Genomic DNA, 26,387 nt, shown 5'->3' with positions numbered 1-26,387 from the left:
GTGTTTTTCCCCCTTTTCCATCTACTCTGAACTTTTATTCCACAGTGCAGGCACTGTGCTAACAGATACCCAGAGCTGTTAATGTTGGATGGTTGTGCTGACCTCTCTAAATGCATTGTGTAGGACAGTCACCCGGAAGTGCGGCCAGACCACATGTGCAGAAGATTGGGAGGACTTCTGGGGTGGTTAAAATAAAAGGAGCTGCCTGCTTCACATATGAGAGCCTGTGTCGGGAGGAGGCTTACGAGACAAGCGGAGGAGGCAGTGAGAGACAGCGAGAGGAAAATTCAAAGAGTGTGCTGTATTGTGCTTGCTGTACTTGTGGCACAGGTGGTGGGAAACCCTTATAAAAGAAGAGTTTTCCCAAAATAAAAGACTCTAAGCCTGTGTTTATGCCTTTTTGGGAAGAGGTGTAGCACTCCCTACCAAGGTTATTATAGGTAATGAAAACTAAAATCAAAACTGAAACTATTATTGAAAAAACATTTTTGAAAACTGAAATAAAATAGTTAACAAAACCAAAATTAAAAAGTAAAACTAAACAAAACTATTAAAATAGCTGGAAAGGCTAACTGAAATAAAATAATAATTTACTAAACATAATTTTAGTTTTCATTGTTGAATGAATATTCTTGCTGTTAGTTGTTAACCCTTACAACTTTTAACTCTAAAACTGAAAATCATCAACCATGAGCCGCCCGCACATATTTATCCAGTGATCGGTTGCTGGTGATGGAGGGCAGCTGTTCACATAGCATTTGCGGTGACAGAGCGAGCTGAACACAGACCCATAAAGCATGTAGAGTAGAAAGTGATTTATGTGCTGTCTTTCTTTGCGCTTGTTGTATATCAAGATGTAATTCAAACTCCTTAAATCGGAATGTGCCGGTCAACAAAACCTTTACCATATGGACAGAAAAATCACGAGTGAGTAACATTTCAGTTTATTTTCTTAGCTGCCTGCTTTCTGTTGACAGTAATTCACCTGCCACTTCGTAGACAATTAAGAGCAAAAAAACCCTCCAACAGTAAAATTCACCTAAATTTCATTAAAAAAATTGGCCCATTGTGGGGAATAAAAGGAAAAGATAAAAAGTGCCAGCAGTCAGTGCATGTTTGTTCAGCACAAATGACATAGAAAATATTATAAAATTGTTCATATTCAGTATCTGGTTTTGATTATACTTGTTTTTATCTGACAAAAACAAAACCAGATAGTAAGCCATGTCGTGTACGAAGCTTCCACCAACATTAAACTCATATTATATCCAAATCCGTTAAGTGTACAGTTCTGCCTGATTGTGACACAAAATTAAACTTCATAGTAGCTCCATGCCATAATTACTAAAACTAAAATATATAAAAATAAAATAGAAATGTCTTTGTGAAATAAAAACGAAATTTAAACCAAAAATACACGATGAAGGAAAACTAAAACTGAACTGAATTTTCAAGTAAGGTCAGAAAAATTATAGAAATAAAAACTAATATAAAAGGTGAAACTATAATAACCTTGCTCCCTACTGTCCACAGCATGTTCAGACTTAATTAGCTTCTTCCTTCCATTAGCATTCCTTGGTCACATGTCTTTGTTTTACTTGAACACCTACACTATCGTTCTAAGTTGCACCTGTTCTTTTTTAGGCAGCCATTTTGCCACGGACGCACAACATGAAGTGTCACAATATTAATAAATTTATGTGCAACTATTCTAGTAGAGGGAGTAAGCTTTCAATTAAAAAAACTGGAACATAAGAACCTTACCCAGCATCCTGTGCTTCATGTGCCCGTATTACTGATAATAAGTTATTATGCTGTAAGAAATCACAAACTGCAGGGTAACTGAAAGGAAAGAAGACAAAGAACTGAATGAATGAAAAGATCTAACAGTTTATGTACTTTATGAATCAGCTCTGTACAGCAGGTAAGCATTATTTTCACAACACATTGAAAACAAAGCAATTACAGTACATATCTTATGTGTAGGAGAATCAGCAAATTTGAGTAAGACTATGTAAATGAACCTCATGAATATATTTTAGAATGTTTTTTTTTAAAAGTACATTTTAAACTCTCAGTCATTAATACAAAATCAATAAGAAAAAATATTTAGGAATATGCGGATATAGAAAATGGATGGATAGATTCAAACCCTAAATTTAGGATATTTAATTTTATGTAAGATGCAGCACAAATGATAGCAGCAATAAAAATAATCTACTTGATGGCCCATGAAAGTTTGTCAAACCAACCTGCATGTGCTTTGTGGACAAAAAAAAAAAATTCTATGTCTTGTGATTGGTGTTGTAAGAGTTTTAGTATATTTGTATGTTATGTTTATGGACAAGGAGATGTTTTGATGTTTCATATTCATATACAGTGTCCTTGAGTATGATGAAAGGTGCTTTTAAATACAATTTACATTATTATTATTTTCAGAACAAGAGTTGTGTTACCATTCTTAGTACAGTGCCCAATTAATGAGAGCAAAAGATGTCAAGGGTATGTCTCGACTCCTTCCTTGTTTGTAATTCCATGGACTGGATATCAGGGTGTGGCCAAGATAGGAAGAGTACCCTGTCTGAATAACATTCTAAATGATTGTGGGTGATTTTGTATTCTTGGTGCTGTCAGCTTTCCAGTCTTCATTAGAACAGTTTGCACCTGACTCTGATGCATTTGGAATGATGTGTCTCAAAATCTGAGGTTATGGTCCTTTCCTTGAAAACAGTAGCTTCCTAGCTGAACAGCTGTACCAAATAGAGGAGTTCAGTTATCTTATCCACAAATTAGGGTAGAAGTTCTTGAAATTGACCAAAGTATTATTACAGTATTGGCAATGAGAAACGTTTTTGGGCAAAGATTTTGATTCACTGGAAAAGTCTTCTTCCTTGATCTCATCTACTGTAGTAAGCTCTAGATTGTGAGCAAAATAATAAGACTGCAACACATGACCATAAATTTACACCGGCTGTTACAGACTCAAATCAAATGGATGTTCTTATTATATAACAGTAACAATAATAGCAGCTCATAATTGCTTATGAGACAGCAGTTTTTACCTCTACTACTTCGTATCAATTGAGAGTTAAGCTTCACTGTTTACACATTGCCAGTAACATGTAAATTGAACACTTTCTTATTCTTCAGTTATATTCTTCAAAAAAGCGACACTTGTTTTGTTATACCTTTTGTGAAAATGTTTATTATACACTTCTCGTCAACATTTTGTCAATTATTACTATAACATGAAAAAAGTTTCTGTTTTAATTATGTGTTCAACATTTCTTGCCTCACATTTTCTGTAATCCTACATTTACACAGATCATTGCAGGCATGGAACACACATCAAATGTATGTACAGTATTCCAAATAACAATTTATTATTTACCCTATACAATTCCAGAGACTTCAGCTGTGAGAAGTTTTTATCTGACTTGACTTCAGCTGTCTCAGTGGGGGATGTGTGAGCAGGATGTGAGAAAATTTAAGGTGGCCCAGCATTATGAATATTTTCATAGGCCTCAAGGATTCTAGTGTTAATTGATCTTGGAGATTTATAGCGTGCAATTTACTTTTACTCATGATGTATGAATTTGTCTGTCTGTATTTCTCACAGTGGTCCTATGGGTATTTACTGTATATATGTTGATATGTTGGTCTCTATGAAAGCATCAATTTGTGCAGAAATTAATTTAATAGAACTTTTGTTCCCTAGTATTAATGGGTTTAGTCAACAATGGGGAGTTGCATTTGTGGAGCATAATGATTTGAGTTCCAGACTAAAAGAACCATGGTCAGAGACAATATCAATATTATCTTTTCAAGATATTATCTTTTCAAGATTTAAATAGTGGAGAAAGTTATTATCAATAAAAAAGTCAAATTTGTAAATAAATGATGCCCTGGTAAAAAAAGAAAAACTGACTCAAATATGGAAGAAGTAACCTCCACGAGTCTGATAGGTTACAAGTATAACCTTTTAAGTATAATTTTTTTTCACTTTATATTTTAATACACATGAGGAGCTACCTTGTAATGCTTTTTTGACATATCTTTCTAAAATGCGAAGGGCAAATGTTGAATATGATTTAATGTAAAATAATTTTAAACATTGATTTTGAAATGTTTTACTAACTGTATGCTTGAGGTTTTCTTACTGGAGTGTAATCTATAAGCTCAATTAAGCTAATAAACAAACAAACAAACAAATAAAGTAAATGAATGAATGACAAAATTGAAGTTTAACATACCTGTAGAAATATGAGCAGCCTCTTACTGTGTTGTGTGTAAAGTGTTCCTGAGTCTTTTCATTCCCAAAATCTTCCAAAGGATCTGACCACAAAAGATCACACATTGGTCCAAATGCAGGGGGCTCCTTAAATCTATCTAACTACAAAAAACAAAAAAAAAAAGTGTCAGTCAGATGTTTCGGCTGGTGCTTTATATTTCATTTTACTCACCACTGGGTGAAAGATTGAGGCATTTACACAAACTGAGCTTCAGAGCTAGACAAATTAATCAGTTTTACAATTACAAAAAGAAATATAAAAATGCACAATACAAAAAAATGCAAACATTGTTTTCTATGTCATCCATTAACTAATTGATCGAATCAAAACTAAAAATATTACTCAAAACATTAAATTCTCTAAGATGAAATATTAATTTTGTTAAAAGCCTGCTATTTTTGAAGTTTATTACTTCACAATTTTGGCATATACTCATTTGCCCCAGAAACCTGCATTGTTATGTGAAGCCTTATTTGTAAACTAAAAAAAAAAAAAACAAACAAAAAAAAATCATCTTCCCCAAATACTAACAACAGAAGTCAGTAGGGCTCTAGATGAAATGTGAAACAAAAGCCTTACAACTTACTGAACACGTCCAGGTGAGTACCTGCTATTGAATCTGTGGGCGGACAAGCTTTAATGAATTCATACTACTGTCTACCACTGTCAGCAATAAATTTTAATGTTCTGATATTCAATTCTATTAATTTAATCTCAGGGAGGCACTGTGGCGTAGTGTTTAGCATTGCTGCCTCACAGCTGAGGTCACATTTCTGGCCACAATAATTCATCCAGCATAGTTGGAAGACATTTCCCTGGCTGCCAAGGATGCTTAAAAGACCACTACACCGTTATAATCCACTCAAAACTAGTTTAGTTACTCCTCCCCTTTGATTTAAATGCATTTTGCTGAGTTTGGGTGAAGTCCTTGAACATTTCTACGATTTTGCTGAACTCGAGGTGAAGCAAATTAAGTGGAGTTCATTCACCCCTAATTACAATATGACATAACATAAATCGTCTTAACCAAAGGTTGTGGGGTTGAGAATTGTATTTTTTGCACAAAAAATATTATTTATTTTTTGAGAGTGTATCATTTTTGAAGAAGCCCTACTGCCCACTTCATTTCATTCTCTTATGTATACATGGCAATCTTTCACTCAATGGGTTTTGACTGCTTGTTGGTTGTTTTATGAATTGTTCTGTTGGAACCATACTTTAATAACATTTTAAACAGTCAGGCTGTTCTTTGTTCTGGTCAGAATTACATTTTGCTAAGGATTTAGACAAGCAAACTCTTATTTCATATCATGTGTGGCCATGAAGAAGGCAAAGTGGTTTGTCATTACACACTACCTGTATGAGCCAAAATATACAGATGAGGACCTTCTGCCAATTGAAGACAAGGGGAAAAAAGAATGGGAAGCAGAAATTGGTAGCTTAACATCATGCAGAGATATGGTGAGGGTCTGGGCAACTGGCAATTAGTGGTGCATTTACAGAAAATAATAATAATAATTCATTACATTTATATAGCGCTTTTCTCAGTACTCAAAGCGCTATCCACACAGGGAGGAACCGGGAAGCGAACCCACAATCTTCCACAGTCTCCTTACTGCAAAGCAGCAGCACTACCACTGCGCCACCAGTAAAATAACACTTCCCAAGGACAAAGGCTTTGGCTGTAGACCAACTGCTATGGCTGCTAGAAAACCTAATTACATCTAGCAATAAGCCTACTTTTTCATGCAAGGCTGTCATATATGTTAATTAATAATTCTTTACATTTATATAGCGCTTTTCTCACTACTCAAAGCGCTCAGCAATTGCAGGTTAAGGGCCTTGCTCAAGGTTCCCAACAGAGCAAAGTCCCTATTGGCATTTACAGGATTCGAACCGGCAACCTTCCGATTGCCAGGGCAGATCCCTAGCCTCAGAGCCACCACTCCGCCTATTCATGGTAACTATTTTTCAGCCCTCATATTCATTGTGTTCTGGAGACATTATTCCATTTAATAAAATTAAACAAAATGTGTTGAACCTAGAAGACTGAAACAAATTACACTCAGTAGAGTAAGGTAGTTTCTTGACCTCGCAACTTCCATCTAAGTACTATAAGGTATAGTTTTAAAGATTACTAAAACGGAGTAGATGAACATAAAGACACTCAGTTTTCTAATGTTATTTTTCACATGTTGCATATATGAATTTTCTAATTATTTTGTTGAAAAGATATGTTTTGCTAACAGCTACAGACATGTTTTACTTCTTGACATTTGATTCTGGCACTTTCAATTTGGTATATATACTCACAGTTGTTAAAATGAACACTACACCCATACTATTCAATGTAAACAGAGGGCACCTAGCCTTTCCATAGGAAACACAGCACCAAGAAGCTATGTAAAATTATTTACCACTCTGTTACATCTGAAATTCGGAAGGCATGATTTTAGAAATAAGACCCTTTGCTGTTTAAAACTTGATTTATTGACCACCATAATTTTTAAATTATGCTTCACTTCACCCCTTTGTACTTGTTTGGCAATGCTGTGGCTAAATTACACAAGCAAAAGTAAATTGCTAATATTCTGCTTACATAATAAAGTAGCTGAGAATGGCTGAATAGAAGTGAGTATAACACTCCAAATTTTAAAAGAAAGTATTTATATGGCTATACCAATATTCAACTAAACCAACATCAGCTAAACAAAACACACAAAAAAACTGTGTTTTAGGAATTTCTTTTAAAAAACTAGGGGGTTTCGCCCCCTGCTTGCTTCGCTCACCAACCCCCGTGTTTGGTTTTCCGGATACACACTTTTAAGATTTTTTTTTCTTTGAATTGTTGCTATTTCATTAGTTTCACTTTTATTTCAGAACTTCTGTAAAAACAATATTTGTAATCTTGCGAGTCCCAATATGCTGAATCTTTTTAATGAGTTCAGGACAGGTTTCTCTGTTTGGAATTTCAGCACAGACAAAACGATCTACATCATCAGCAGTTAATAATTTTTTTTTACAAAGTAAAAAAGTAAGTAGAGTTCTGCATTGGACTCCTGTCTGTAAAGTCGTGCTATTTTCCTCTCACAGTTCCAAAAGTACATGGGGTTACCAAGGTGATACCCCAGCTTTTGTCTAGGTTTTTGTACAAGGGCTAGACAGAACGTTTGTGACTCCTGGGGTAAATCATAATTCATTACATTTATATAGCGCTTTTCTCAGAACTCAAAGCGCTATCCACACAGGGAGAAACTGGGAAGCGAACCCACAATCTAATGTCCATCCATCCATCCATTATCCAACCCGCTGAATCCGAACACAGGGTCACGGGGTGGGGTAAATGTAGCTTTTTAAATAAGCAGACAGATAAATATATATACACTAACAAAGTAACCAATAAATGCATGTGCAGTAAACTCCGTTTTTGAAATTCTCAAGATTCTTTATTTTTTACATGCATAGTTATACAGGACAACACACAGTGAAATGCATCCTGATCCGCTTATCAAAAACTGTGCAAAGTTAGAAGAATATCAGTTAGATTAACAAAAAGTCATAGTTTGAAAGATAACAGTATTGTAGAACATAATAAATAAGTACAATGATGTAAATAAAGTAGAATTAAGTGTTAAGGTGCAATAGTGTAGTAATTATTGTGCGAAACTAAAGTTAGACTGGTGCATAGGTAAATGAGGCAGTTTGTTTATTTACGCTACTGCGATCTTTACTTTCTTTTTTTATATTTTCTAATTTTCCTAATTTCATATCCTTTAACTTTCTCCACATGTGTATAACGACATTTTTTTTTTGTTTTTTTTTTTTGAGCCTTTCTAATTTCACTGGTTTCATAGTCTCTAACCTTGCTCTGCATGTGTTTAGCGCCAACGTTTGTAAACGTCATTATGAAGTTCTACTTTGTCATTTTACTCAATAGCCAGGTTTCCATCCAAGGAGTTTTTGCGAAAAAATATTTAGCGCTTCAAATTGTTTTACCGATATAGCTGATGGAAATGCTAATTATCGATAAAATGTTATACATGTCGACATAATATTTTTCCGTTTAACTTTAGCGCATAAATTCCATATCGATACTTCAGATGTCGCAAAAACTACATTGGAAACACTTTTTGTCGGAAAAAAGGGCTTTAACGCAAATAAATGTGTCACATTTTCATCACGTGCAATCAAAACGAGAATGGCGGAGCGGTTCGCATGGTCTGATGAAGAGAGTTTTTTTTTATTAAACGTCGTTATTTTGTATTAATTCAAATTTCAGTTTTAATTAAACACCTTAAGGGAAGCAGGTTACAGTACTAATTCAGTTGTTATCGCACTTAGAAGGGATGTTGAAAGGTAGGCTCACCTGTACAGATCCGATGCTGCAAACACAGCTGCATCATGGGCACTTCCAGGAGTGCCAATGCAAATGTCTCGTATCATGCACCTGTCATCAACAAGGGCCTGGAGAACAATAGATGGCCACCCTTTGCGATTAATGTAATCGCGGTAGCCTTCAGTCGGGGGAAGAATAGGCACATGCGTGCCATCCAGCGCACCGTAAATCTGTGGCACAAGATGCACCAAGGAATTGCGGTATGCAATTTCATTGGCCTCCGCTACTGTCGGAAGTCTGATATAACGCGCATTAATTTTTCTTTAATAGCGGTGCACACAGCATATACACATCGATGGACGGTAGTTTTACTAACCCCGAAAGTTTCTCCAACTACTCTATACTCGGCGCAGGTTGCCAGCTTGTAAAGGGCGATGGCAATCCGCTTTTGGGTTGGAACCGGTGGTCGGTGGCAACCTGTGATGGGCGCAACATCAGGACTGATTAATCCACACAACATCTCAAACGTCGGCCGTGTCATTCTAAAATGTTGCAGCCAGAGATTTTCTGTGAAGTGTCTCTCCACCACCTCCTCCCAGAAGGTCTTATTCCGTCGTCTCTCCCATACCCATGGGTTTCGTCGCACTGGGGTACTTTCTTCGAGCTCTAGGGCTATCAGACAAGCAACTGCTTCATTCTGCTGTGGTCTTCGGATATTATGTACAATTCCAATTATTTGTGAAACTGAAATAACAGTAAACTGGCAAATTTCAAAAAACTGTCTGAATAATCTCTCTATTTCTTTGTTTCTTTGTTTAGTGGAGGGGGTGAAACGTGGAAAACAAAAGGTAGATAATTTGCGACATACACAAAATTATGTATGGAAACGGCTCAAGGGCAGACTTTTTTCGCGATACAACAAAACTTATGCGACAGTTCGTTTTGGGGGGGATGACGTCATCACGCACACCATTTTATCGATAAAAAGCCAGTTGGATGGAAACAGGCTGGAGACAGCAAATTTCGCACATTTTTTTAACGTATATTCTGTTTGTCGATAACAAAACGTCGCAAAAAACTGGATGGAAACTTAGCTATTGTCTTTTAATTTTGAGCCGTACAGTACAATACATAGAACAGAATAAATCCTCAATACAATATAAAAATAAAAATTCTAGAAGTACAGAGTAGAATTCCACATTAGATGATATCACATAATATGATTTGGATTTGTTTTAAGTCCTGGAGACCTTACTCATCAAGCTGCCTCCCCCATTTTGCCATTCCACATCTGAAATAGCACTAATCCGATGAAAGGACCCCTCATTCCCATGTCCCCATTCATCAGCGATTACTTTACCTTAGGCAGGCAATCTACAATTTAAAGAGATTGTTATTTTCTTGTGAATTGTTACATATGCATTATTTTCACTTTTACTTTAAAAACTTTTGTAAAAACAATACTTGTCCTTTATTTTCGGCCACGTGCCTGGTTACATCTCTTTCTTCCCAGACGTATAATACTGCTCGTGTTGTGAAGGGTGTTGCGGCTGAACGTACACTAAGGATATGCCTTTGGATCATTTGCTGTCTTTTTGCTGCTTGCTAGCTGCCTCTTCTGCCTGTTGCATGTCGTTGTTTTAAGAGCTCAGAGCACATGATGCTTGCCTGCCAAAAGCAATCCAACAACTGCTAGTTTAGAGGTCTGTTGACTTGCTTTAAATGATGGCTCACTGCCTGGTCTCGCGTGACATTGTAAAAGCAATACCTGTCTTTTATTACTGGCCACGGACGTGGTTGAATTGTTTCTTGCAGGATGTATAACGCTGCTCGCGTTTGTAAGTGGGGGGGGGGGGTTATAGCTGCTGTCACGCTGCCCTTCGATCTCTTTAAAGCCTAAACAGCCGCTTGCTACGGCCCTGGGACAATCTCTTGGCACCAAGTCTCATGTTTATGGTCCCCGCTAGACGCACCGTGGCAAGTCTCCTTGGTCTCACGGGTCTTTTAAATGTCTTTCGAGATTATCACGTATCGTAGCCTTGCATTTGCTTTCCATTCCAGGATTTCCTTTTATATATAGAGAGACAGTACAAAACCAAGACATTTTATGATGTACAACCCTGGAATTAATTTTCTTGTGTGCTCTAATCTGTTAGCTATCATTGTACTAAGTTCAGATATCATAATCTTAACTTTTTCCATGTTTAATTTTCACAACTTCAAGTATTATTTATTTTTTTAAACCTTTTTTTTTTACTTCCACACTAACAACATCACAAATGGGGTTCATGGCTATGCACAGCAGAGAACAAAATGAGCCACAATGCACGTGAGTTTGAGGAATGGCTAGCATCCTACTAGATACTTCACCAGTCTTGTTCACCCTTCTGTTGTACAGTAAAAAGCTACATGTGCATTTATTGCATATTTTCATTATCCATCCATCCATTATCCAACCCGCTATATCCTAAATACAGGGTCACGGGGGTCCGCTGGATCCAATCCCAGCCAACACAGGGCACGAGGCAGGAAACAAACCGCAGGGTGCACACACACACACACACCAAGCACACACTAAGGACAATTTAGGATCGCTAATGCACCTGACCTGCACGTCTTTGAACTATGGGAGGAAACCGACGCAGACACGGGGAGAACATGCAAACTCCACACAAGGAGGACCTGGGAAGCAAACCCGGGTCTCCTAACAGCAAGGCAGCAGTGCTACCCACTGCGCCACCGTGCCACCCCTATTTTCATTATTATGCTTAAAATGTCAAGTTTTGAGTTGCAAGTACAATACTGTGCAAGTACTGGTGTTAGCTAAACTTCATGCTGGAATGTCCCTGATTCTAATCATGGTTACTTCATCAATGAGCTTGGTTCTACCAAAGCTACCAGATGTTCTTCAATTTTTTTTTTCTGTTTGTAATCATACTCATTTCTGCCTTCCAGGAGAGGGGGGGGGGGGGGGGGGTGAAGTAAGCAATTAGAAACGGGATAACAAATATTGTACTAAGCTATCTGTCCCTTTGGTGGAAGTGGGGAGGAATTATACAGTGAACAAAACATTAGTTGAAACAGTATTTTTTTTTTCTTCATCATGGGCTTGTGACACAGTAATGTGAATGCATGATACAGTGACATTCATTTGAAGGGGAAGAGGGTTGTGGACAGGGGTTTTCAAAGTGAAACTGCAAGCGGCGTCGGCATGGCATGACATAATACTAATATATTAGAGTGATCCCCCCGTGAATGTTTGAATAGCCGGTGACATTTGATCAAAGGGCTCCTCATTTAAAAGCTCAAGTGGGTATGCAAAGAAGTGGACACTAGAAGAGGAAAACAATTTATATTATTCATATCTCATACCACTAGCATTCTGTACGTTCTAGTATTATCCGTGTATAGACCTCCAAAATACAACACGTCTTTTTTTTAGGAATTCTCTGACTTAATGTCAATTTTAATTACGAACTATGACACACTCTTAATAGTCGGCGACTTTAATTTTCATATAGATAATCAGTGTGACCAAAAAGTAAAAGAATTTATGAACCTCCTGGACTCTTTTGATTTGAGACAGCTTGTTAATCAGCCTACGCATAAAGCAGGTCATACGTTAGACTTAGTGATTACTAAAGGACTAAAAGTTGATATAAAACAGGTCATTGATATTGGTCTATCAGACCATTTTCTTCTACTTTTTAATATAGAAATAATGATAGAAAACACTCATGAGAAGCATATTGTTAAAAAACGCTTCTTTGACTCATCAGCAGCTTTAAAACTTACAAACATTCTAAGCAGTCAGTCCGTTTATAGTGCCAACTGTAATAGCGAGGATAATGTAAATAATAAGGTGGAAAGATTTAATACTAAGGTAAGAGCTGCTGTTGACATAGTTGCACCTGAAAAGACAGTTAAAAAATCTTCTAGCATTGTTATACCATGGAAGACCCAAAGAGTGTCTGATTTAAAGAGACCATGCCGTAGAGCTGAGCGTAAATGGAGGAAGACTAAACTAACTATCCACTATGAAATATTAAAAGTTAAAATAACAGAATACAATAACACAGTCCGTCTTGAGAGGCGCTGCTATTTCTCTAAGATTATAAATAACAATGCTAGTAATCCCAGAGTCTTATTCTCAACGATTGATCGTCTATTAAACCCAAGTAACTCAAAGGAATGCATCTTAAGTACTTCAAGTAAAACCTGTGAGGCTATCGCTGTATTTTTCAATCAAAAAATTAATGATATTCGAAATAACATAGTATATCTCCCCAATACTAAGGATCCTCCTAAACCCCAGTATTCTGTTATAAACAAATTGAACTGTTTCACTAGGATAGATTTACCTGATTGACATAAAAAAATTTCTCAAATGAAACCCTCCACCTGCGTCCTTGACCCAATACCAACAAATTTTTTCAAAGAAGTATCAGACGTGCTAATTGATAATGTTCTTGACATAGTAAATTCGTCATTAGATATGGGGGTCTTCCCAGACTGTCTTAAGACTGCTGTAGTTAAACGCCTACTTAAGAGAAATAACCTCGACCCCTCTGCTCTTGAAAATTTTAGACCCATCTCTAACCTGCCTTTCTTAAGTAAAATTCTAGAGAAGGCATTCATTATGCAGTTAAATGAGCACCTTAATAAACATGCTATTCTTGATAAATTTCAGTCAGGTTTTAGAACAAATCACAGCACAGAAACTGCACTCGTTAAAGTAGTAAATGATTTGCGGGTAAATGCAGACAGAGGCCATTTATCTGTTCTCATCCTCTTAGATCTGAGTCCCGCATTTGACACCATTGATCATAATATTCTTAAGAATCGCCTTAGTCAGTGGGTGGGCCTCTCTGGCAGTGTCTTAAATTGGTTTGAATCCTACCTGGCAGGGAGAAAATTCTTTGTTAGTTGTGGTAATTATAACTCAAAGACACATGATATCCTATATGGTGTTCCACAAGGCTCTATCCTGGGTCCGCTGCTCTTCTCAATCTACATGCTTCCATTAGGTCAGATTATCTCAGGGCACAACGTGAGCTACCACAGCTATGCTGATGACACACAGCTGTATTTATCAATAGCGCCTGATGACCCCGAATCTCTTGTTTCACTAACACAATGTCTGACTTCAGAATGGATGAATAGTAACTTTCTCAAGTTAAATAAAGAGAAAACTGAAATCTTGGTAATTGGCAATAATGGATACAATGAGGCTATTAGAAATAAACTGGAAGCATTAGGATTAAAAGTCAAAACGGAGGTAAAAAGCTTAGGGGTAACTGTTGACTGTAATCTAAATTTTAAATCGCATATTAATCAGATCACTAGGACAGCATTTTTTCACTTAAGAAACACAGCAAATGTTAGACCTCTTATATCATTGAAAGATGCTGAGAAATTAGTTCATGCGTTTGTTTTCAGTCGACTAGATTACTGTAACGCACTCCTCTCAGGACTACCCAAAAAAGACATAAATCGTTTGCAACTAGTGCAGAATGCAGCTGCTAGAATCCTTACCAGGAAAAGAAAATCCGAGCACATCTCTCCAGTTTTGATGTCACTACACTGGTTACCTGTGTCATTCAGGATTGACTTTAAAATTCTGCTTACGGTTTATAAAGCCTTAAATAATCTTGCCCCATCTTATATATTGGAATGTTTGACATCTTATATTAAAAAAATCGTAACCTCAGATCCTCAACTGAGTGTCTCCTTAGAATTCCAAGAGCAAAACTTAAAAGAAGTGGTGAGGCGGCCTTCTGCTGTTATGCACCTAAAATCTGCAATAGCCTGCTAGTAGGAATTCGCCAGGCTAATACAGTGGAGCACTAATACAGTGGAACTGCTGAAAACACATTACTTTAACATGGCCTTCTCATAACTTCACTGTAATTTAATCCTGATACTCTGTATATCCAATTCATTATAATAACCATTCATGGTGGCTCTAAAATCTGTACTAACCCCTATTCTCTCTTCTGTTTCCTAAGTACCATGATGTTCCAAAAATGATGGATGGATTAAAAGCCAGAAGTCTGTATGACCATCAGCATCAAGTGACTCCGTGAGAACCCTAACTACAAAAAGGACTATTTCATTTATGTTAGGTAGAATGCCCAGAGGGGACTGGGTGGTCTCGTGGCCTGGAACCCCTACAGATTTTATTTTTTTCTCCAGCTTTCTGGAGTTTTTTTTTTGTTTTTTCTGTCCACCCTGGCCATCGGACCTTACTCCTTTTCTATGTTAACTAATGTTGCCTTATTTTAATTTCTTATTTTGTCTTTTATTTTTCTTTTCTTCATTATGTATAGCACTTTGAGCTACTTTTTGTATGAAAATGTGCTATATAAATAAATGTTGTTGTCGTTGTTGTTGTTGTAACTCTTCTAAGACTTCCTCAACCTATGTTTTCTTTTTTTTTTTAAAGAAGAACACTTTTCCTTCGTACAAACACCTAGTTTTGTTGCACATTAACTAAACAATCTCCAAACTCTTGCAAGAGTGAATGTTGTGCATAACAATGCATACAGATTAGCTGTTGTATAAGAAATATATTTCCTGTCTTTTATGCACAGCTGTGACATGTCAGTCATAAACAACTATACATCACTGAAAAGATCTGTTTGAGAGGTGCAGTTGGGTCATCAGGAGGACGGACTTAGATGCTGCCTTCCGCAGAGAAAAGCATTGTGGGTAGCAGAAATGAGAAGAGAAATGTGCGTTTCTTCTCAGTCTCTGTTTAAAAGTATTAGTTACAAGGTCAAATTGTTAGAGAGCTCCTTATGAATAGTGTGCATCAAACGAAGTAACACCACACACACCCATACATGTATATCTATCTACATATTAAAATTTGGATCTGAAATCTACCTTCCAAGTATATTAATTGACACTCTGCTGTGAATGCCAATTATTCATGCACAAACAGACAAAGTCTTTTAGTTTTCTCTCCTACAAGGTCTGAAACTCAGCTATCAAATGGTAATGAGTATTTCATTGTTTGTAATGTGACATGAGTGAGATCTTAAAGGAATTAAAGATGAAACAAAAAATTACTTTTTAGTCATCACATTTCTACACTTTCTTAAATGTGCTTTCTCCATATTTGCAAAATTAAGTAAGTTACTTAACCCACAGAGTACTGAAAAGCTACTTCATTCATTAACTTCTCTCAAGCAGTATTGAGTATTATAATTCTTTATGTTTACATTTTTTGAATTTTTCACTTATACTATATTTCACTCAAAACACGGCAGCAATGATTATAACTAAAAATAGCCCATATACAGTAATTCAAGTTTTTCTTCTTCTTCTTTCGGCTGCTTCTGTTAGGGGTTGCCACAGATTATCATCTTCTTTCATAACGTTCTGTCTTCTGCATCTTTCTCTGTTACACCCACCACCTGCATGTTCTCTCTCACCACATCCATAAACTATATTATTTGAGTGTTTAATTCACCTAAATTAAGATTAAAGCCAACCTTAAAATTTCTAAAGGTTTCTTCTCACAAATGGACATGTCAATGTTTATCTCCAGGTTATAAAATGCATTAATGCTTATACTACAGTTCATACATAGCATTCTCATGATGCAATTTATTAATATTCCAAGGATAAATAAAACTAGTATAGAGGCAGAGCTCTTATGTAATAGGCACCTGAACTCTGGACAATATTATAGTAATATTAGAAAAGAACCATCATTGTCATTACTTAAATCAAAACTGAGAACTCATTATTTTAATAAAGTATATTCTTGTCAGAGCTGCTTCTGAGGTTGTTTCATATTATGTTATACTGTTTTAATTGTAGTAATTATTTTTGGCTTGCCACCACTGTTTCATGTATTTTTTCCCATTTCTCAGCAAAAGTAGTGGCACTTTTTCTTCCACAGGACTGATTTATTTTCAGTTGGCTTATTATCTGAATAAAATAATAATAATAGCCACTGTTTGCCTATAGAATATGGCTTACTTAGGATGGTTACAATTTGGGCTTAAAAGCACAATGCATATATAATATACAGTAGATACAGTATATACATTATTGGTACAATATACACATATGTACACACACAAACATATATATACAGTTATATAGTTTACATTGCATGATGTTCCTTGGTTTATATTGTAATATCACATTTTGTATTTATGTTGCATTTCTTGTGCTATATTATATTTATATTTATTGCAAAGCATGCTGCCTCCTTGGAAATGTGCTTTAATAGGAAAAGTCATGATTTTCTGTCCTTTATTAATGAAAGTGTTCTTTCATTTAGAAACTCTGAAAAATTGTGTTGTGAAATGATGCTATTTTCATATGGAATGCTAAAAAGGGGTGCATTGGCGATTTCACTGTTCTAGTAATGAACTGTTGGAAGAACTCAAATCTCAGAAATCAACATTATGGTTAGGAAGTGAGCTGTTTCATTTCATGCCACAATTTTTTCAAACCTCCCATATGAAAAAGTATTTTTCACTATTAAAACACAGGAAAATGTTACTGTTCTTTTAAAAATAAACTGAAAAACATACAAAATAAAGGCAAGTGGTTAGAGTTGATGAACTACTTCTATAGCTTAGGTGGTTAAGTAATGTGGAATGCAGGGGCATTGAGATGAGAAGAAGGGCTATAATGAGGCCATCACAAAGGATAAATCTGGATTTGGTTATATTATTTCTAGCATCTACACTATCATTTTTTTAAGATATTGATTCAGTACTGTAACTGTATAATTTTAAATCTAGGAAGTCCTTTTTATTAATAATGTTTCTATATTTGTAAATTGACAAATCACCTGCCACACTGTCTAGATAAAGTAATGCATATATTAGTCCTTGTAATATACTGCTGTTTGAATTCCTGCAACGTATCAACTTCTCCAGTTCCAAGGAGCTCTCCAAGCCTTAATCTTCCCATGATAGTTTCACAACAGCATGGAATGTGTAACAACTAATTAAATGATAAACATTTACTAAAAGGGTTTATAATTAAACTTTGGCTTGTCACCATATTTGATACCAAGTCAATTGAGAATAGCACGTATATAATTACACTTTTCAAATGCAACTTTCTCTTGCTGAGATGTGATTATGACACAGTAGTATGGCATTTCCATAAATTCCATGTGAGATGCAAGATAAAGAAGCAGCTGCAATTTTCAAATCGATGATAGACAATGTTGCTGTATGTATGTGACATGATTTAGCTGAACAAAACAAGTAAAATGATTTCTTTAGGCAAAAAATATTTTTGTGCACAAAAATTAGTGTTTAAAATTGAATGTTTGCACCATAGCTACTTCAAAAATATTACAAAGTGGCACTCAAAGAATATTAAAACCACAATTTCAGGTTTGTGTTAAATTCCTTACACTCTAAGAGAAACACCACACCATATTTTCCTTTCAACTGAGTTCTAATTCTCCTGAAATGGTCTCCCAGATTTCTTCACAATGATGGCACTTTTTTCGTATGTCTTTTGATAGTGTACTTAAAAAAATGAACTTTTCATTGGTTGATTATCTAGGAAACATTAAAAATGTCAACTGGTCCATCATAAAATGCAAAGTACTATGACCACTTTATTATAAATAAAATGAAAAGTATTATGACCAGTTTTTGACATTTATTTCCTTAAATATACAAAAGTATTAAGATTATTCATTCCTTAATTTTCTCAAACCACTGTTTTACTACCACTTAAGATGAAGGCAAACCACAAAATACTTAAGTTTAATTTATTTACTATCACACTGACATAGGCTGTAGTATCAATTTACTTCTATGGACATTACACCTGGAAGATGGCACACATGTATTATGTTGTAGAGCATTTTATTTGATTTTTTTGCTTTAAATGGATGTTTTATGTACTTTATTATACAAATACAGTGAGTTTTTTGAGCTTGGGCTCTGTAAATCTGATTGACTAAGTATGTGCTGACTCCCATTGTATAAGTAGAAGTCATTGCAGTTTAATGAATACCAGTACAAAGATCTACTTGAAATGTTTTGGATATATGGCTGATATTCAATTTAATTTATTCGTAAATTGTGAATTTCCCATTGGGATTAATAAAGTATCTATCTATCTATCTATCTATCTATCTATCTATCTATCTATCTATCTATCTATCTATCTATCTATCTATCTATCTATCTATCTATCTCAGCAGACTGATTCAGAAGGATGAAATACTGGGAATAATATAGCTAAACCATTTTTTTTGCACTCTGCTGAGCTACAGGGAATCAGTTTTGCGTACATTAACAAAAGTCTGAGGTTGACAGGAATGAATGATCTCATCACATCATGATAGACCAGCCAGCATCTACTGTTGTAAAACTGCATATATAGCAGTTTGCCTTCACTGAAAATATATGGCACTATCATTTACCATCTGTTTGTGTAAAGTATATTAGATTACCACTAAATTACACATTTCTTTTTCCAAACCACAATGATTAAGGATTACTTGAAAGTTTAAGAACACTTATGGGGACTGAAATATGGCAAGCATGCATCAAACCTTTGTCCATGTGTTAGACTGACAAACATTTTTGTAAAGGTTGTGGCAGATGGCTGGGTGCCACCCCCAGCTGGGACGCCCAGGAAGACAGGAGGAGGGTTCATGCCTCCTGCAGAACACGAGAGGGCGACTGCCCTGGTTTCATTAGGGGCCACGGGTGCAGGGCTTGGAAGCCCCACCCTGTAGGGGCCCGTAGTCTCCGCCAAGGGACGCCCCCATGCCTGAAGAACCCGGAACCCCAACACTTCCGCCACACCAGGAAGTGCTGGGGGGAAGAAGACTGGGAACACCCGGAGGGCTTCTGGGAACACAGCCGGCACTTCCGCCACACAGGGGAGTGTCTAGGGAGTGTCGGGGATCACCTGGAGCCCATCCGGGTAATTATAAAAGGGGCCGCCTCCCTGCAGAGAAGGACTGGAGTCGGGTGAGGAGTGGACAAGGTTTGTGTGCAGGAGAGTGGAGGCGGCCTGAAGAGCAGGCAGAGAGACTGAGAGAGGCCTGGACTTTGGGGGAGTTTGGTGCGAGAAGCACTGGGTTGTGCACTTTATTGGACTGTATTATAGTGTAAATAAACGTGTGGTGGACTGTACAATGGTGTCCGTCTGTCTGTGTCCGGGCAGCCTATCACAAGGTGTTCATAGATAGGCAGAAAGACAGATTATACAAGACACTTGTAAGAAGTTTCTCAAACCTGAATAACACCAAGGAAGCCAAGAAGTATGAGAAATGAAGGTAATTCATTATAAACTAAACTAAACAGGAGGAGGTGAAAAACAATCAGCAATCTTAGAATGAATAAACAAATAACTTACTAGTCACACTGCTATCTGAAAATTGTGTCTTCTGTACTACCCTTTAAAATTCAGTAACCATTCTTTTACCCCATCTCCCATACCTCTTTGAATTATTTCTGGATTATCACTGTCCCAACAGTCACCATAACTCATCCTCCCAACTCCAGGCTCAGTCATGGAGTTACTAGTTGCAGCTTGTAAGCCCCAGTGAAGATTGCACTAGCTATAACTTCTGTAATCTTTAGAATTTGCAAATATGTATAACTACATATACATACACACATATGCAAAAATGCACGCACACACACATACAATAAAACACATGCAATAAAACACAATATAAACCAGCAGTAAACTGAAAACAAACAAATGACTATGAGGAAGGAACCATCCATATCGCTGAAGGTCACAGAAAGCTAGAGAATAGAAATTCATCTTCAGTCTAGTTTAAACAGTTCAGTTGAGAGTGACGTCTTAATGCATTTAGGTACAGTATTCCACCGATGATGTGCAGCAGCTGCAAAAACCCTATGTCCCTTAGTTTTGCACTTAGTATGAGCGACAACAAGAGACAACTGACCAGTAGATGTAAGCTCACCGGATGGCTGGTGTATAACACACAATTCAAAGAAAAAGGTAGGAACATACCATGTATTGATTTAAAAACCAGCAGCAAAATTTTAAAAACAATTCTGAAACTAACAGACAATCAGTGTAAAGAGGCTAAAATTGGAGCTACAGAATCAAACTTACTTGCCCCGACGAAAAACGGCTAGCAGCATTCTGGACCAACTGCACCCTGCGTATCAGGGATTTGCTGATCCAATAATACAATGAGTTACAGTATTCACAGCCAAGAAAAGATAACAGCTTGAGTAACTTTCTCAAGATCCATAGGAGATAAAAAAGCCTTAACCTTGGGAAGCTGTAAAAAGCAACTCTTGACCACAGAATTTATCTGTTTCTCAAAGAAGAAAAGTTTGGACATTTTTCACTTAGGGGTGTACTCACTTTTGTTGCCAGTGGTTTAGACATTAATGGCTGTGTGCTGGGTTATTTTTAAGGGACAGCAAATTTACACTATTATACTGTACAAGCTGTATACTGACTTCTTTACATTGTATCAAAGTGGCATATCTTCAGTGTTGTCCCATGAAAAGATATAATAAAATATTTACAAAAATGTGAGGGGTGTACTCACTTTTGTGAAATACTGTATATAATGTGCGAAAATGTATACTTTTGGGTCCAGCATGGTGGCACAGTGGTTGTTGGGTTATTGTCCGTGTGGAGCTTGCACATTTTATCTGTGCCTGCATGATTTTTCATCCATATCTCCACCGTTATTTGGTGATTCCAAATTGGACCTTGTATTATGCACTTTTATTGTATAGGTTTATTTGTAATCTACTCCTTCCTTCTATTGAACATTTCCAAAGAACAAACAGAGTGTCTGTGTAGTTTATTAACATCCATCCATCCATTATCCAACCCACTACATCCTATCTACAGGGTCACGGGGGTCTGCTGGAGCCAATCCCAGCCAACACAGGGCGCAAGGCAGGAAACAAACCCCGGGCAGGGCGCCAGCCCACCGCAGGGCGTGCACGTGCGCGCACACACACACACACACACACACACACACGCACACACACACACACACACACACACACACACACCAAGCACACACTAGGGACAATTTAGAATCACCAATCCACCTAACCTGCATGTCTCTGGACTGTAGGAGGAAACCGGAGTACCCGGAGGAAACCCACGCAGACACGAGGAGAACATGCAAACTCCACGCAGGGAGGACCTGGGATTAATTAACATTTCTTTAATAATTACATTATAAAGATTATTTAGAAAATACAGTATTTTAATATTGAAGTAAGGACATATGTTTTGATTATTTTATAAAAAATCATGCATATAAATCACACATTATTAAAAATGGGAAACATTAATGTGAAGATTAGTATACTTTTATGTTAAGGAGACTGTTTTCCAAATGTTTTTGAAACAATACCTAATTACACCACAAGGTGACAGCAAAACATCACACAATTTTTCAGCAAAGTAAACTTTACCCATTCACCCTAAGCCTTATCTCAATTATTAAGATACCACATATTTCAGTTTTTATATTCCAAATGAATTTCAACTTTACTTCACTGCATTAAAAACAGAAATGCCCTTGCCTTAAAAATTAATACTTAATTTTTAATTCAACACTATTCTCTGCTAATTTTAATTTTCGTATTTTGGAATGACTATTTCATTGCCTTTAGTGAACAATGTACTAGTACAATTGTTTTCAAATTGGCACAGGTCCTTAGATTATCTGGAGGCGGTGCTTGGGGGAATGCGGCAGTACTAGTGAGGTTGATGGTTCTATTTTTATACATTGTTTTTAAATTATTTTATATAGTTTTTAAATAAAATAAAAATGATCCTCAATTATTGCAAACAAATAGGCCTGTATGAATGCATTCACAACCTAGAATATCCTGTGACATCTGATGACATATGCGTCAGCAGTCTTCTACAGTTAAGGATTTGTTTTGATTAATAGGTCTACTACTGTGCAAATTCATGCTGTGTGATTACTGTTAGCAGCAACCAAGGTCTAAGTTCATTCTCTGCTTCATAGCATCAGGTTTATAATGGTGAGGGGCCCTGACAAAGAGGGAAAAACATTTTTGGGGTCTGTGACTTAAGTAGGTATTTGTGAAACCCTGTACCGGCATGCAAACTATTATTCCTCATTTATATTTTCCAGACAGAATGACAAACACTAAGAAAATGGACAAACAGTTATACTTTACAATTACTTAGTTTTCATTAGAAGCAAAAACATAAATAAAAAAGTGGTGACTTTACACCTTCATTCATGTAATGCATGTGATGCCTGCTATGTAATTTTTTTAATCCAGTAAAAAGAATGCTTAGACTGTATTCTTCTCTAGTGTTGTTTTTGAGAGGCATGTGTGAGGGATATAAGACCATGGCATCTAATTTTTTTTTTTTTTTTTAACTAAAGTATGTTTTTTCACAAAATAGATCTTTACTCTACAGGGCATGACTGTATTTTCAGAATGTAAAATCCAGGCAGGTTACAATTTGCATTGTCAATAAGTACAAGCATCTGTTACACTGTTTAAAGTACTTCACGTATTTGTGACGGTGCAGGTCAGCTCCATGCTCCCGCTCTTGTGTGAAAGCCTCTTGAACCCGACACCGTTGATGACATAACTGGATGAGCATGGCAGATGAGGACAAAACACATAAAATTGTGTAAAGGTGCTTAGTGCTTTTATTAAAAACAATTCAACAAAACAAGGTTTCCAAAAAGTGCAGTGATCCTTCTTTAATAAATAAATAACCCATAAAAACAAAGTGAAGGTTAAAATTCAATGTATAGAAAATCCATTAAAAATGAGGTTAAAACATAGGCAGTAAACTGTCTTTCTGTCTAAGGATGCCTTGGAACACCTTTAAAAATCTGACTTCTCTTCAGCTTGCCCTCTCTGGACCTTGCAGCTTGAGGAGAAGTTCCCTAGCAGGCTCAGACAACCATTTTCTCCTGGCCCGTGTCCCCGTTGCCAATCCTACAACATCTGTGGGGAGCCACCGAGCTAGGCTCCGTGCTCACCACTGCCTTTCCAGGCTCCACCTGGTAAAAGCGTGTTTTGTCCTCTAGCCGCCACCAACCAAGTGGCTCCTCCAAGCGAGAGCACACTGCTGAGTGTAGTGATCACTCCTTCTACTTGGACGTACAACAGGAGCGACTCCTAAGCCCTCTCCTGAGCACTCGCCACACACTCCTTCCTCTCATTACACCTGCTCATTATTGCCTGGTCCTCCCCTCTCCTCCTTTAACCTCTGTGCCCTTTTCATTTCTTTTTCTGCCCTATTCTGGTACTACCCTTTTATATACTGGGGAACGGTTTTGCAAGTAAGATTGCCTGATTACTGCTCCGGACTGACAATGAGACAATCAGGCCGGCTGCACATTCCAGCAAGGCAATGTACGGTCGACTGACTGCCAGTGATATCTTCATAACAAAAACGAGAGCTAGAACTAAAAATATTGTTTTTCGTTTTACAAGAACTAAAATTAAGGCAAACCGGGAAACTAAAACTAAATACAAATAAAAATTAGTGATATATGAACGAACTAAAACGAGAACGAAAATTGGGTAAAAACGAAAAAAACAGCAATAGCATTTTCATTCAATCCGGTTCAGTCATGCAGAGGGGTTGTTTGTAGGCTGCCCCGAGTGTTCAGTTACGTTGCGTTGTTCACTATGAGGTGTTCTTGTAACTTGGGCTTACTAGAGTCATGTGGCATAACTTCTGGAAAGAACTGTTGTTTGTTGAGCACATTTGGCTCGTCGGGTTGAAGCAATTGTGGTTGACGATGCTGAGTTTTGCACAGATGTTTGATGGTAGAAAGGGAGAAAGTAACGTGTGGAAATACTTTAATTACAGCGCAGATGATAATAAAAGCAAATGTAGCATGCGAGAAGAAGAAAAGAGTCTCGGAGTTTCCGTGCAGGTCCAGCTAGATCAGTATTTAGTGGAAGTCCAACATTTCTCTGGCACCATGACTGCACTTTATACAGGAACTTGCGGTGAGGGGAGGTGCTCACAAATCACAAGGTGAGGCAGACAGTACTGTGCCGCACTGAAGGGGGTGGATGTCAGCCGAACAGGTGCTTGTTGCTGCTGTTCTTCTACGCAGACGCGCCAGTAAGTTAGTGATATCAGAAAGTCAAGTGCACTGCAGTGGTCCGTTTATTTTTATTTTTTGTCCTGACTGCCTGCCAAAATGGTAGATTAAGATTTTTAAAACTAAAGGAAAATAAGGAGGACTTTTACAAGAAAGTGACAGAGATTTTCATGGAGAGGGATAGGCATATGGACTTCATTTACAAATAAAGGTAAGACCATAAACGGTTTCCAATTTTATAAAAAATGGGATTAGACTAAGAAAAAAAAATCCAATATTTAAAAACTAAATTTTGAACATAAATAAAATATTCTTTTGTTTTTCTTGTTATCCTTTTGTTGAACAGTCTGTATTAAAATTGATTAAAGCATCAGAATTAAAAGCTTTTAAAAACAACTAAATATTTCAATTAAGGTCAAAATTGAAATCCGTTTTTTTTGTACAACACTCTGCATGCTCATTTGTATCGAATGAGTATGAATTGTAGAATTGTAACGGCAAATTTAGAACACATGGAGGGTGCAGAACAAATGCGCTCTCTCACCACTATAAATGTAACGTTCTTTCTTAGCCAAATATGTGCCTTACCTGTGTGTGTATAAAGAATGCTAATGAGATATGAAACATACCCAGTAGTCAATATGCATGCTGCCAACTGAATAGTGAATAAGATATGGGTTCATATAAATGTAAATCTCACTCTGAAGAAGTCAGTGCCTCACCAGCCATGAAACTTGCCACAAGTCACTGCTTCAGTACTGGCAGCAGAAATCATCAACATACAGTCTTGTTGGTGCTCCTTGTAGTGCTGAGGACCCTTGTCTGTACACCTGCATTACAGGCGCTTGTCAAGCGAATATTTTCAACGTGTGGCTATCTGTGCAATGGACATCGTTGTAACATGAATAAATCTCTCGAAATGCGTGCTTGTCTAAATCTGGTTTCTTGGGTTGAAACATTTGATCTTGCTGACTATACTCATTAAGCCACTTAATCTGTTTGATCATTGATAGTCAAGCTGTGTTTAACGGCATTATGAACTGTGAGTGTATTTTGTTGATTAAAACATAACTTGCATTGAAATATGTGTAGGCCAGCATCTGTGGTCTTGCAACATAAAAATAAAATAAAATTGTACTAATATTATGTAAAAAAGGCCAGAACTAAATAAAATAACTACAATTTTAACACTACAATTACCAGAGTCTACGAAAAAAACTCGTAGATCCGGCCCACCTTCAAACCGTTCTCACCTCTCTTTTGTCTTCTAAATGTGCCGATTAAGAGGAGCAGCGAGCAGCCGGCTGTTCCATCCCCCACCGTCGCAAAACGTTCACTAAGTATTCCCAGCTCATGCCTTGTTTGATTTTCTGGGAGTGACTGAACTGCTGGAGTTTTAGAATGGAAATAATAGATCGCTATTACATGCATTTCATGCGTGTTCCATTTCTACAGTAATCTGTGTAAACACATTGCTAAAACAGAAACTTTTTCATATTTTAGTAATAAATGTTACAAAATGTAGGCATAAACTATAGAATCTGTGAAGCCTGAAGTCCAAACATCAAATAAACACTTTCACAAAAGGTTCAAGGATGATACAACAGCTTCCGTGGCTTAACACTACGGTTTGCTGACTTGGAGCACAGCTGCCCTAGCGTGCTACAGAGACGTGAGT

At 36.9% G+C, this 26,387-nt stretch overlaps 1 protein-coding gene across 2 annotated transcripts in view; it reads right to left on the bottom strand.

Annotated features, from left to right (window-relative positions):
• LOC114654559 (protein phosphatase 3 catalytic subunit alpha) overlaps window positions 1-26,387 on the bottom strand; it is a 447,068-nt gene that overhangs the window by 67,992 nt on the left and 352,689 nt on the right. For both annotated transcript variants that reach the window (XM_028805172.2, XM_028805173.2), the window contains exons 6-7: window positions 4,254-4,393; window positions 1,765-1,842 (exon numbers count right to left, since the gene is read on the bottom strand). In XM_028805172.2, coding sequence (XP_028661005.1) covers window positions 1,765-1,842; window positions 4,254-4,393 — 218 coding nt within the window. The remainder of the gene's footprint in view (window positions 1-1,764; window positions 1,843-4,253; window positions 4,394-26,387) is intronic.

This window comes from Erpetoichthys calabaricus, chromosome 7, assembly GCF_900747795.2.
Source record: "Erpetoichthys calabaricus chromosome 7, fErpCal1.3, whole genome shotgun sequence".
Classification (NCBI taxonomy): domain Eukaryota; kingdom Metazoa; phylum Chordata; class Cladistia; order Polypteriformes; family Polypteridae; genus Erpetoichthys; species Erpetoichthys calabaricus.
Note: the sequence above shows the minus strand (reverse complement) of the source record. Positions and strands in the feature narration are given on the sequence as shown.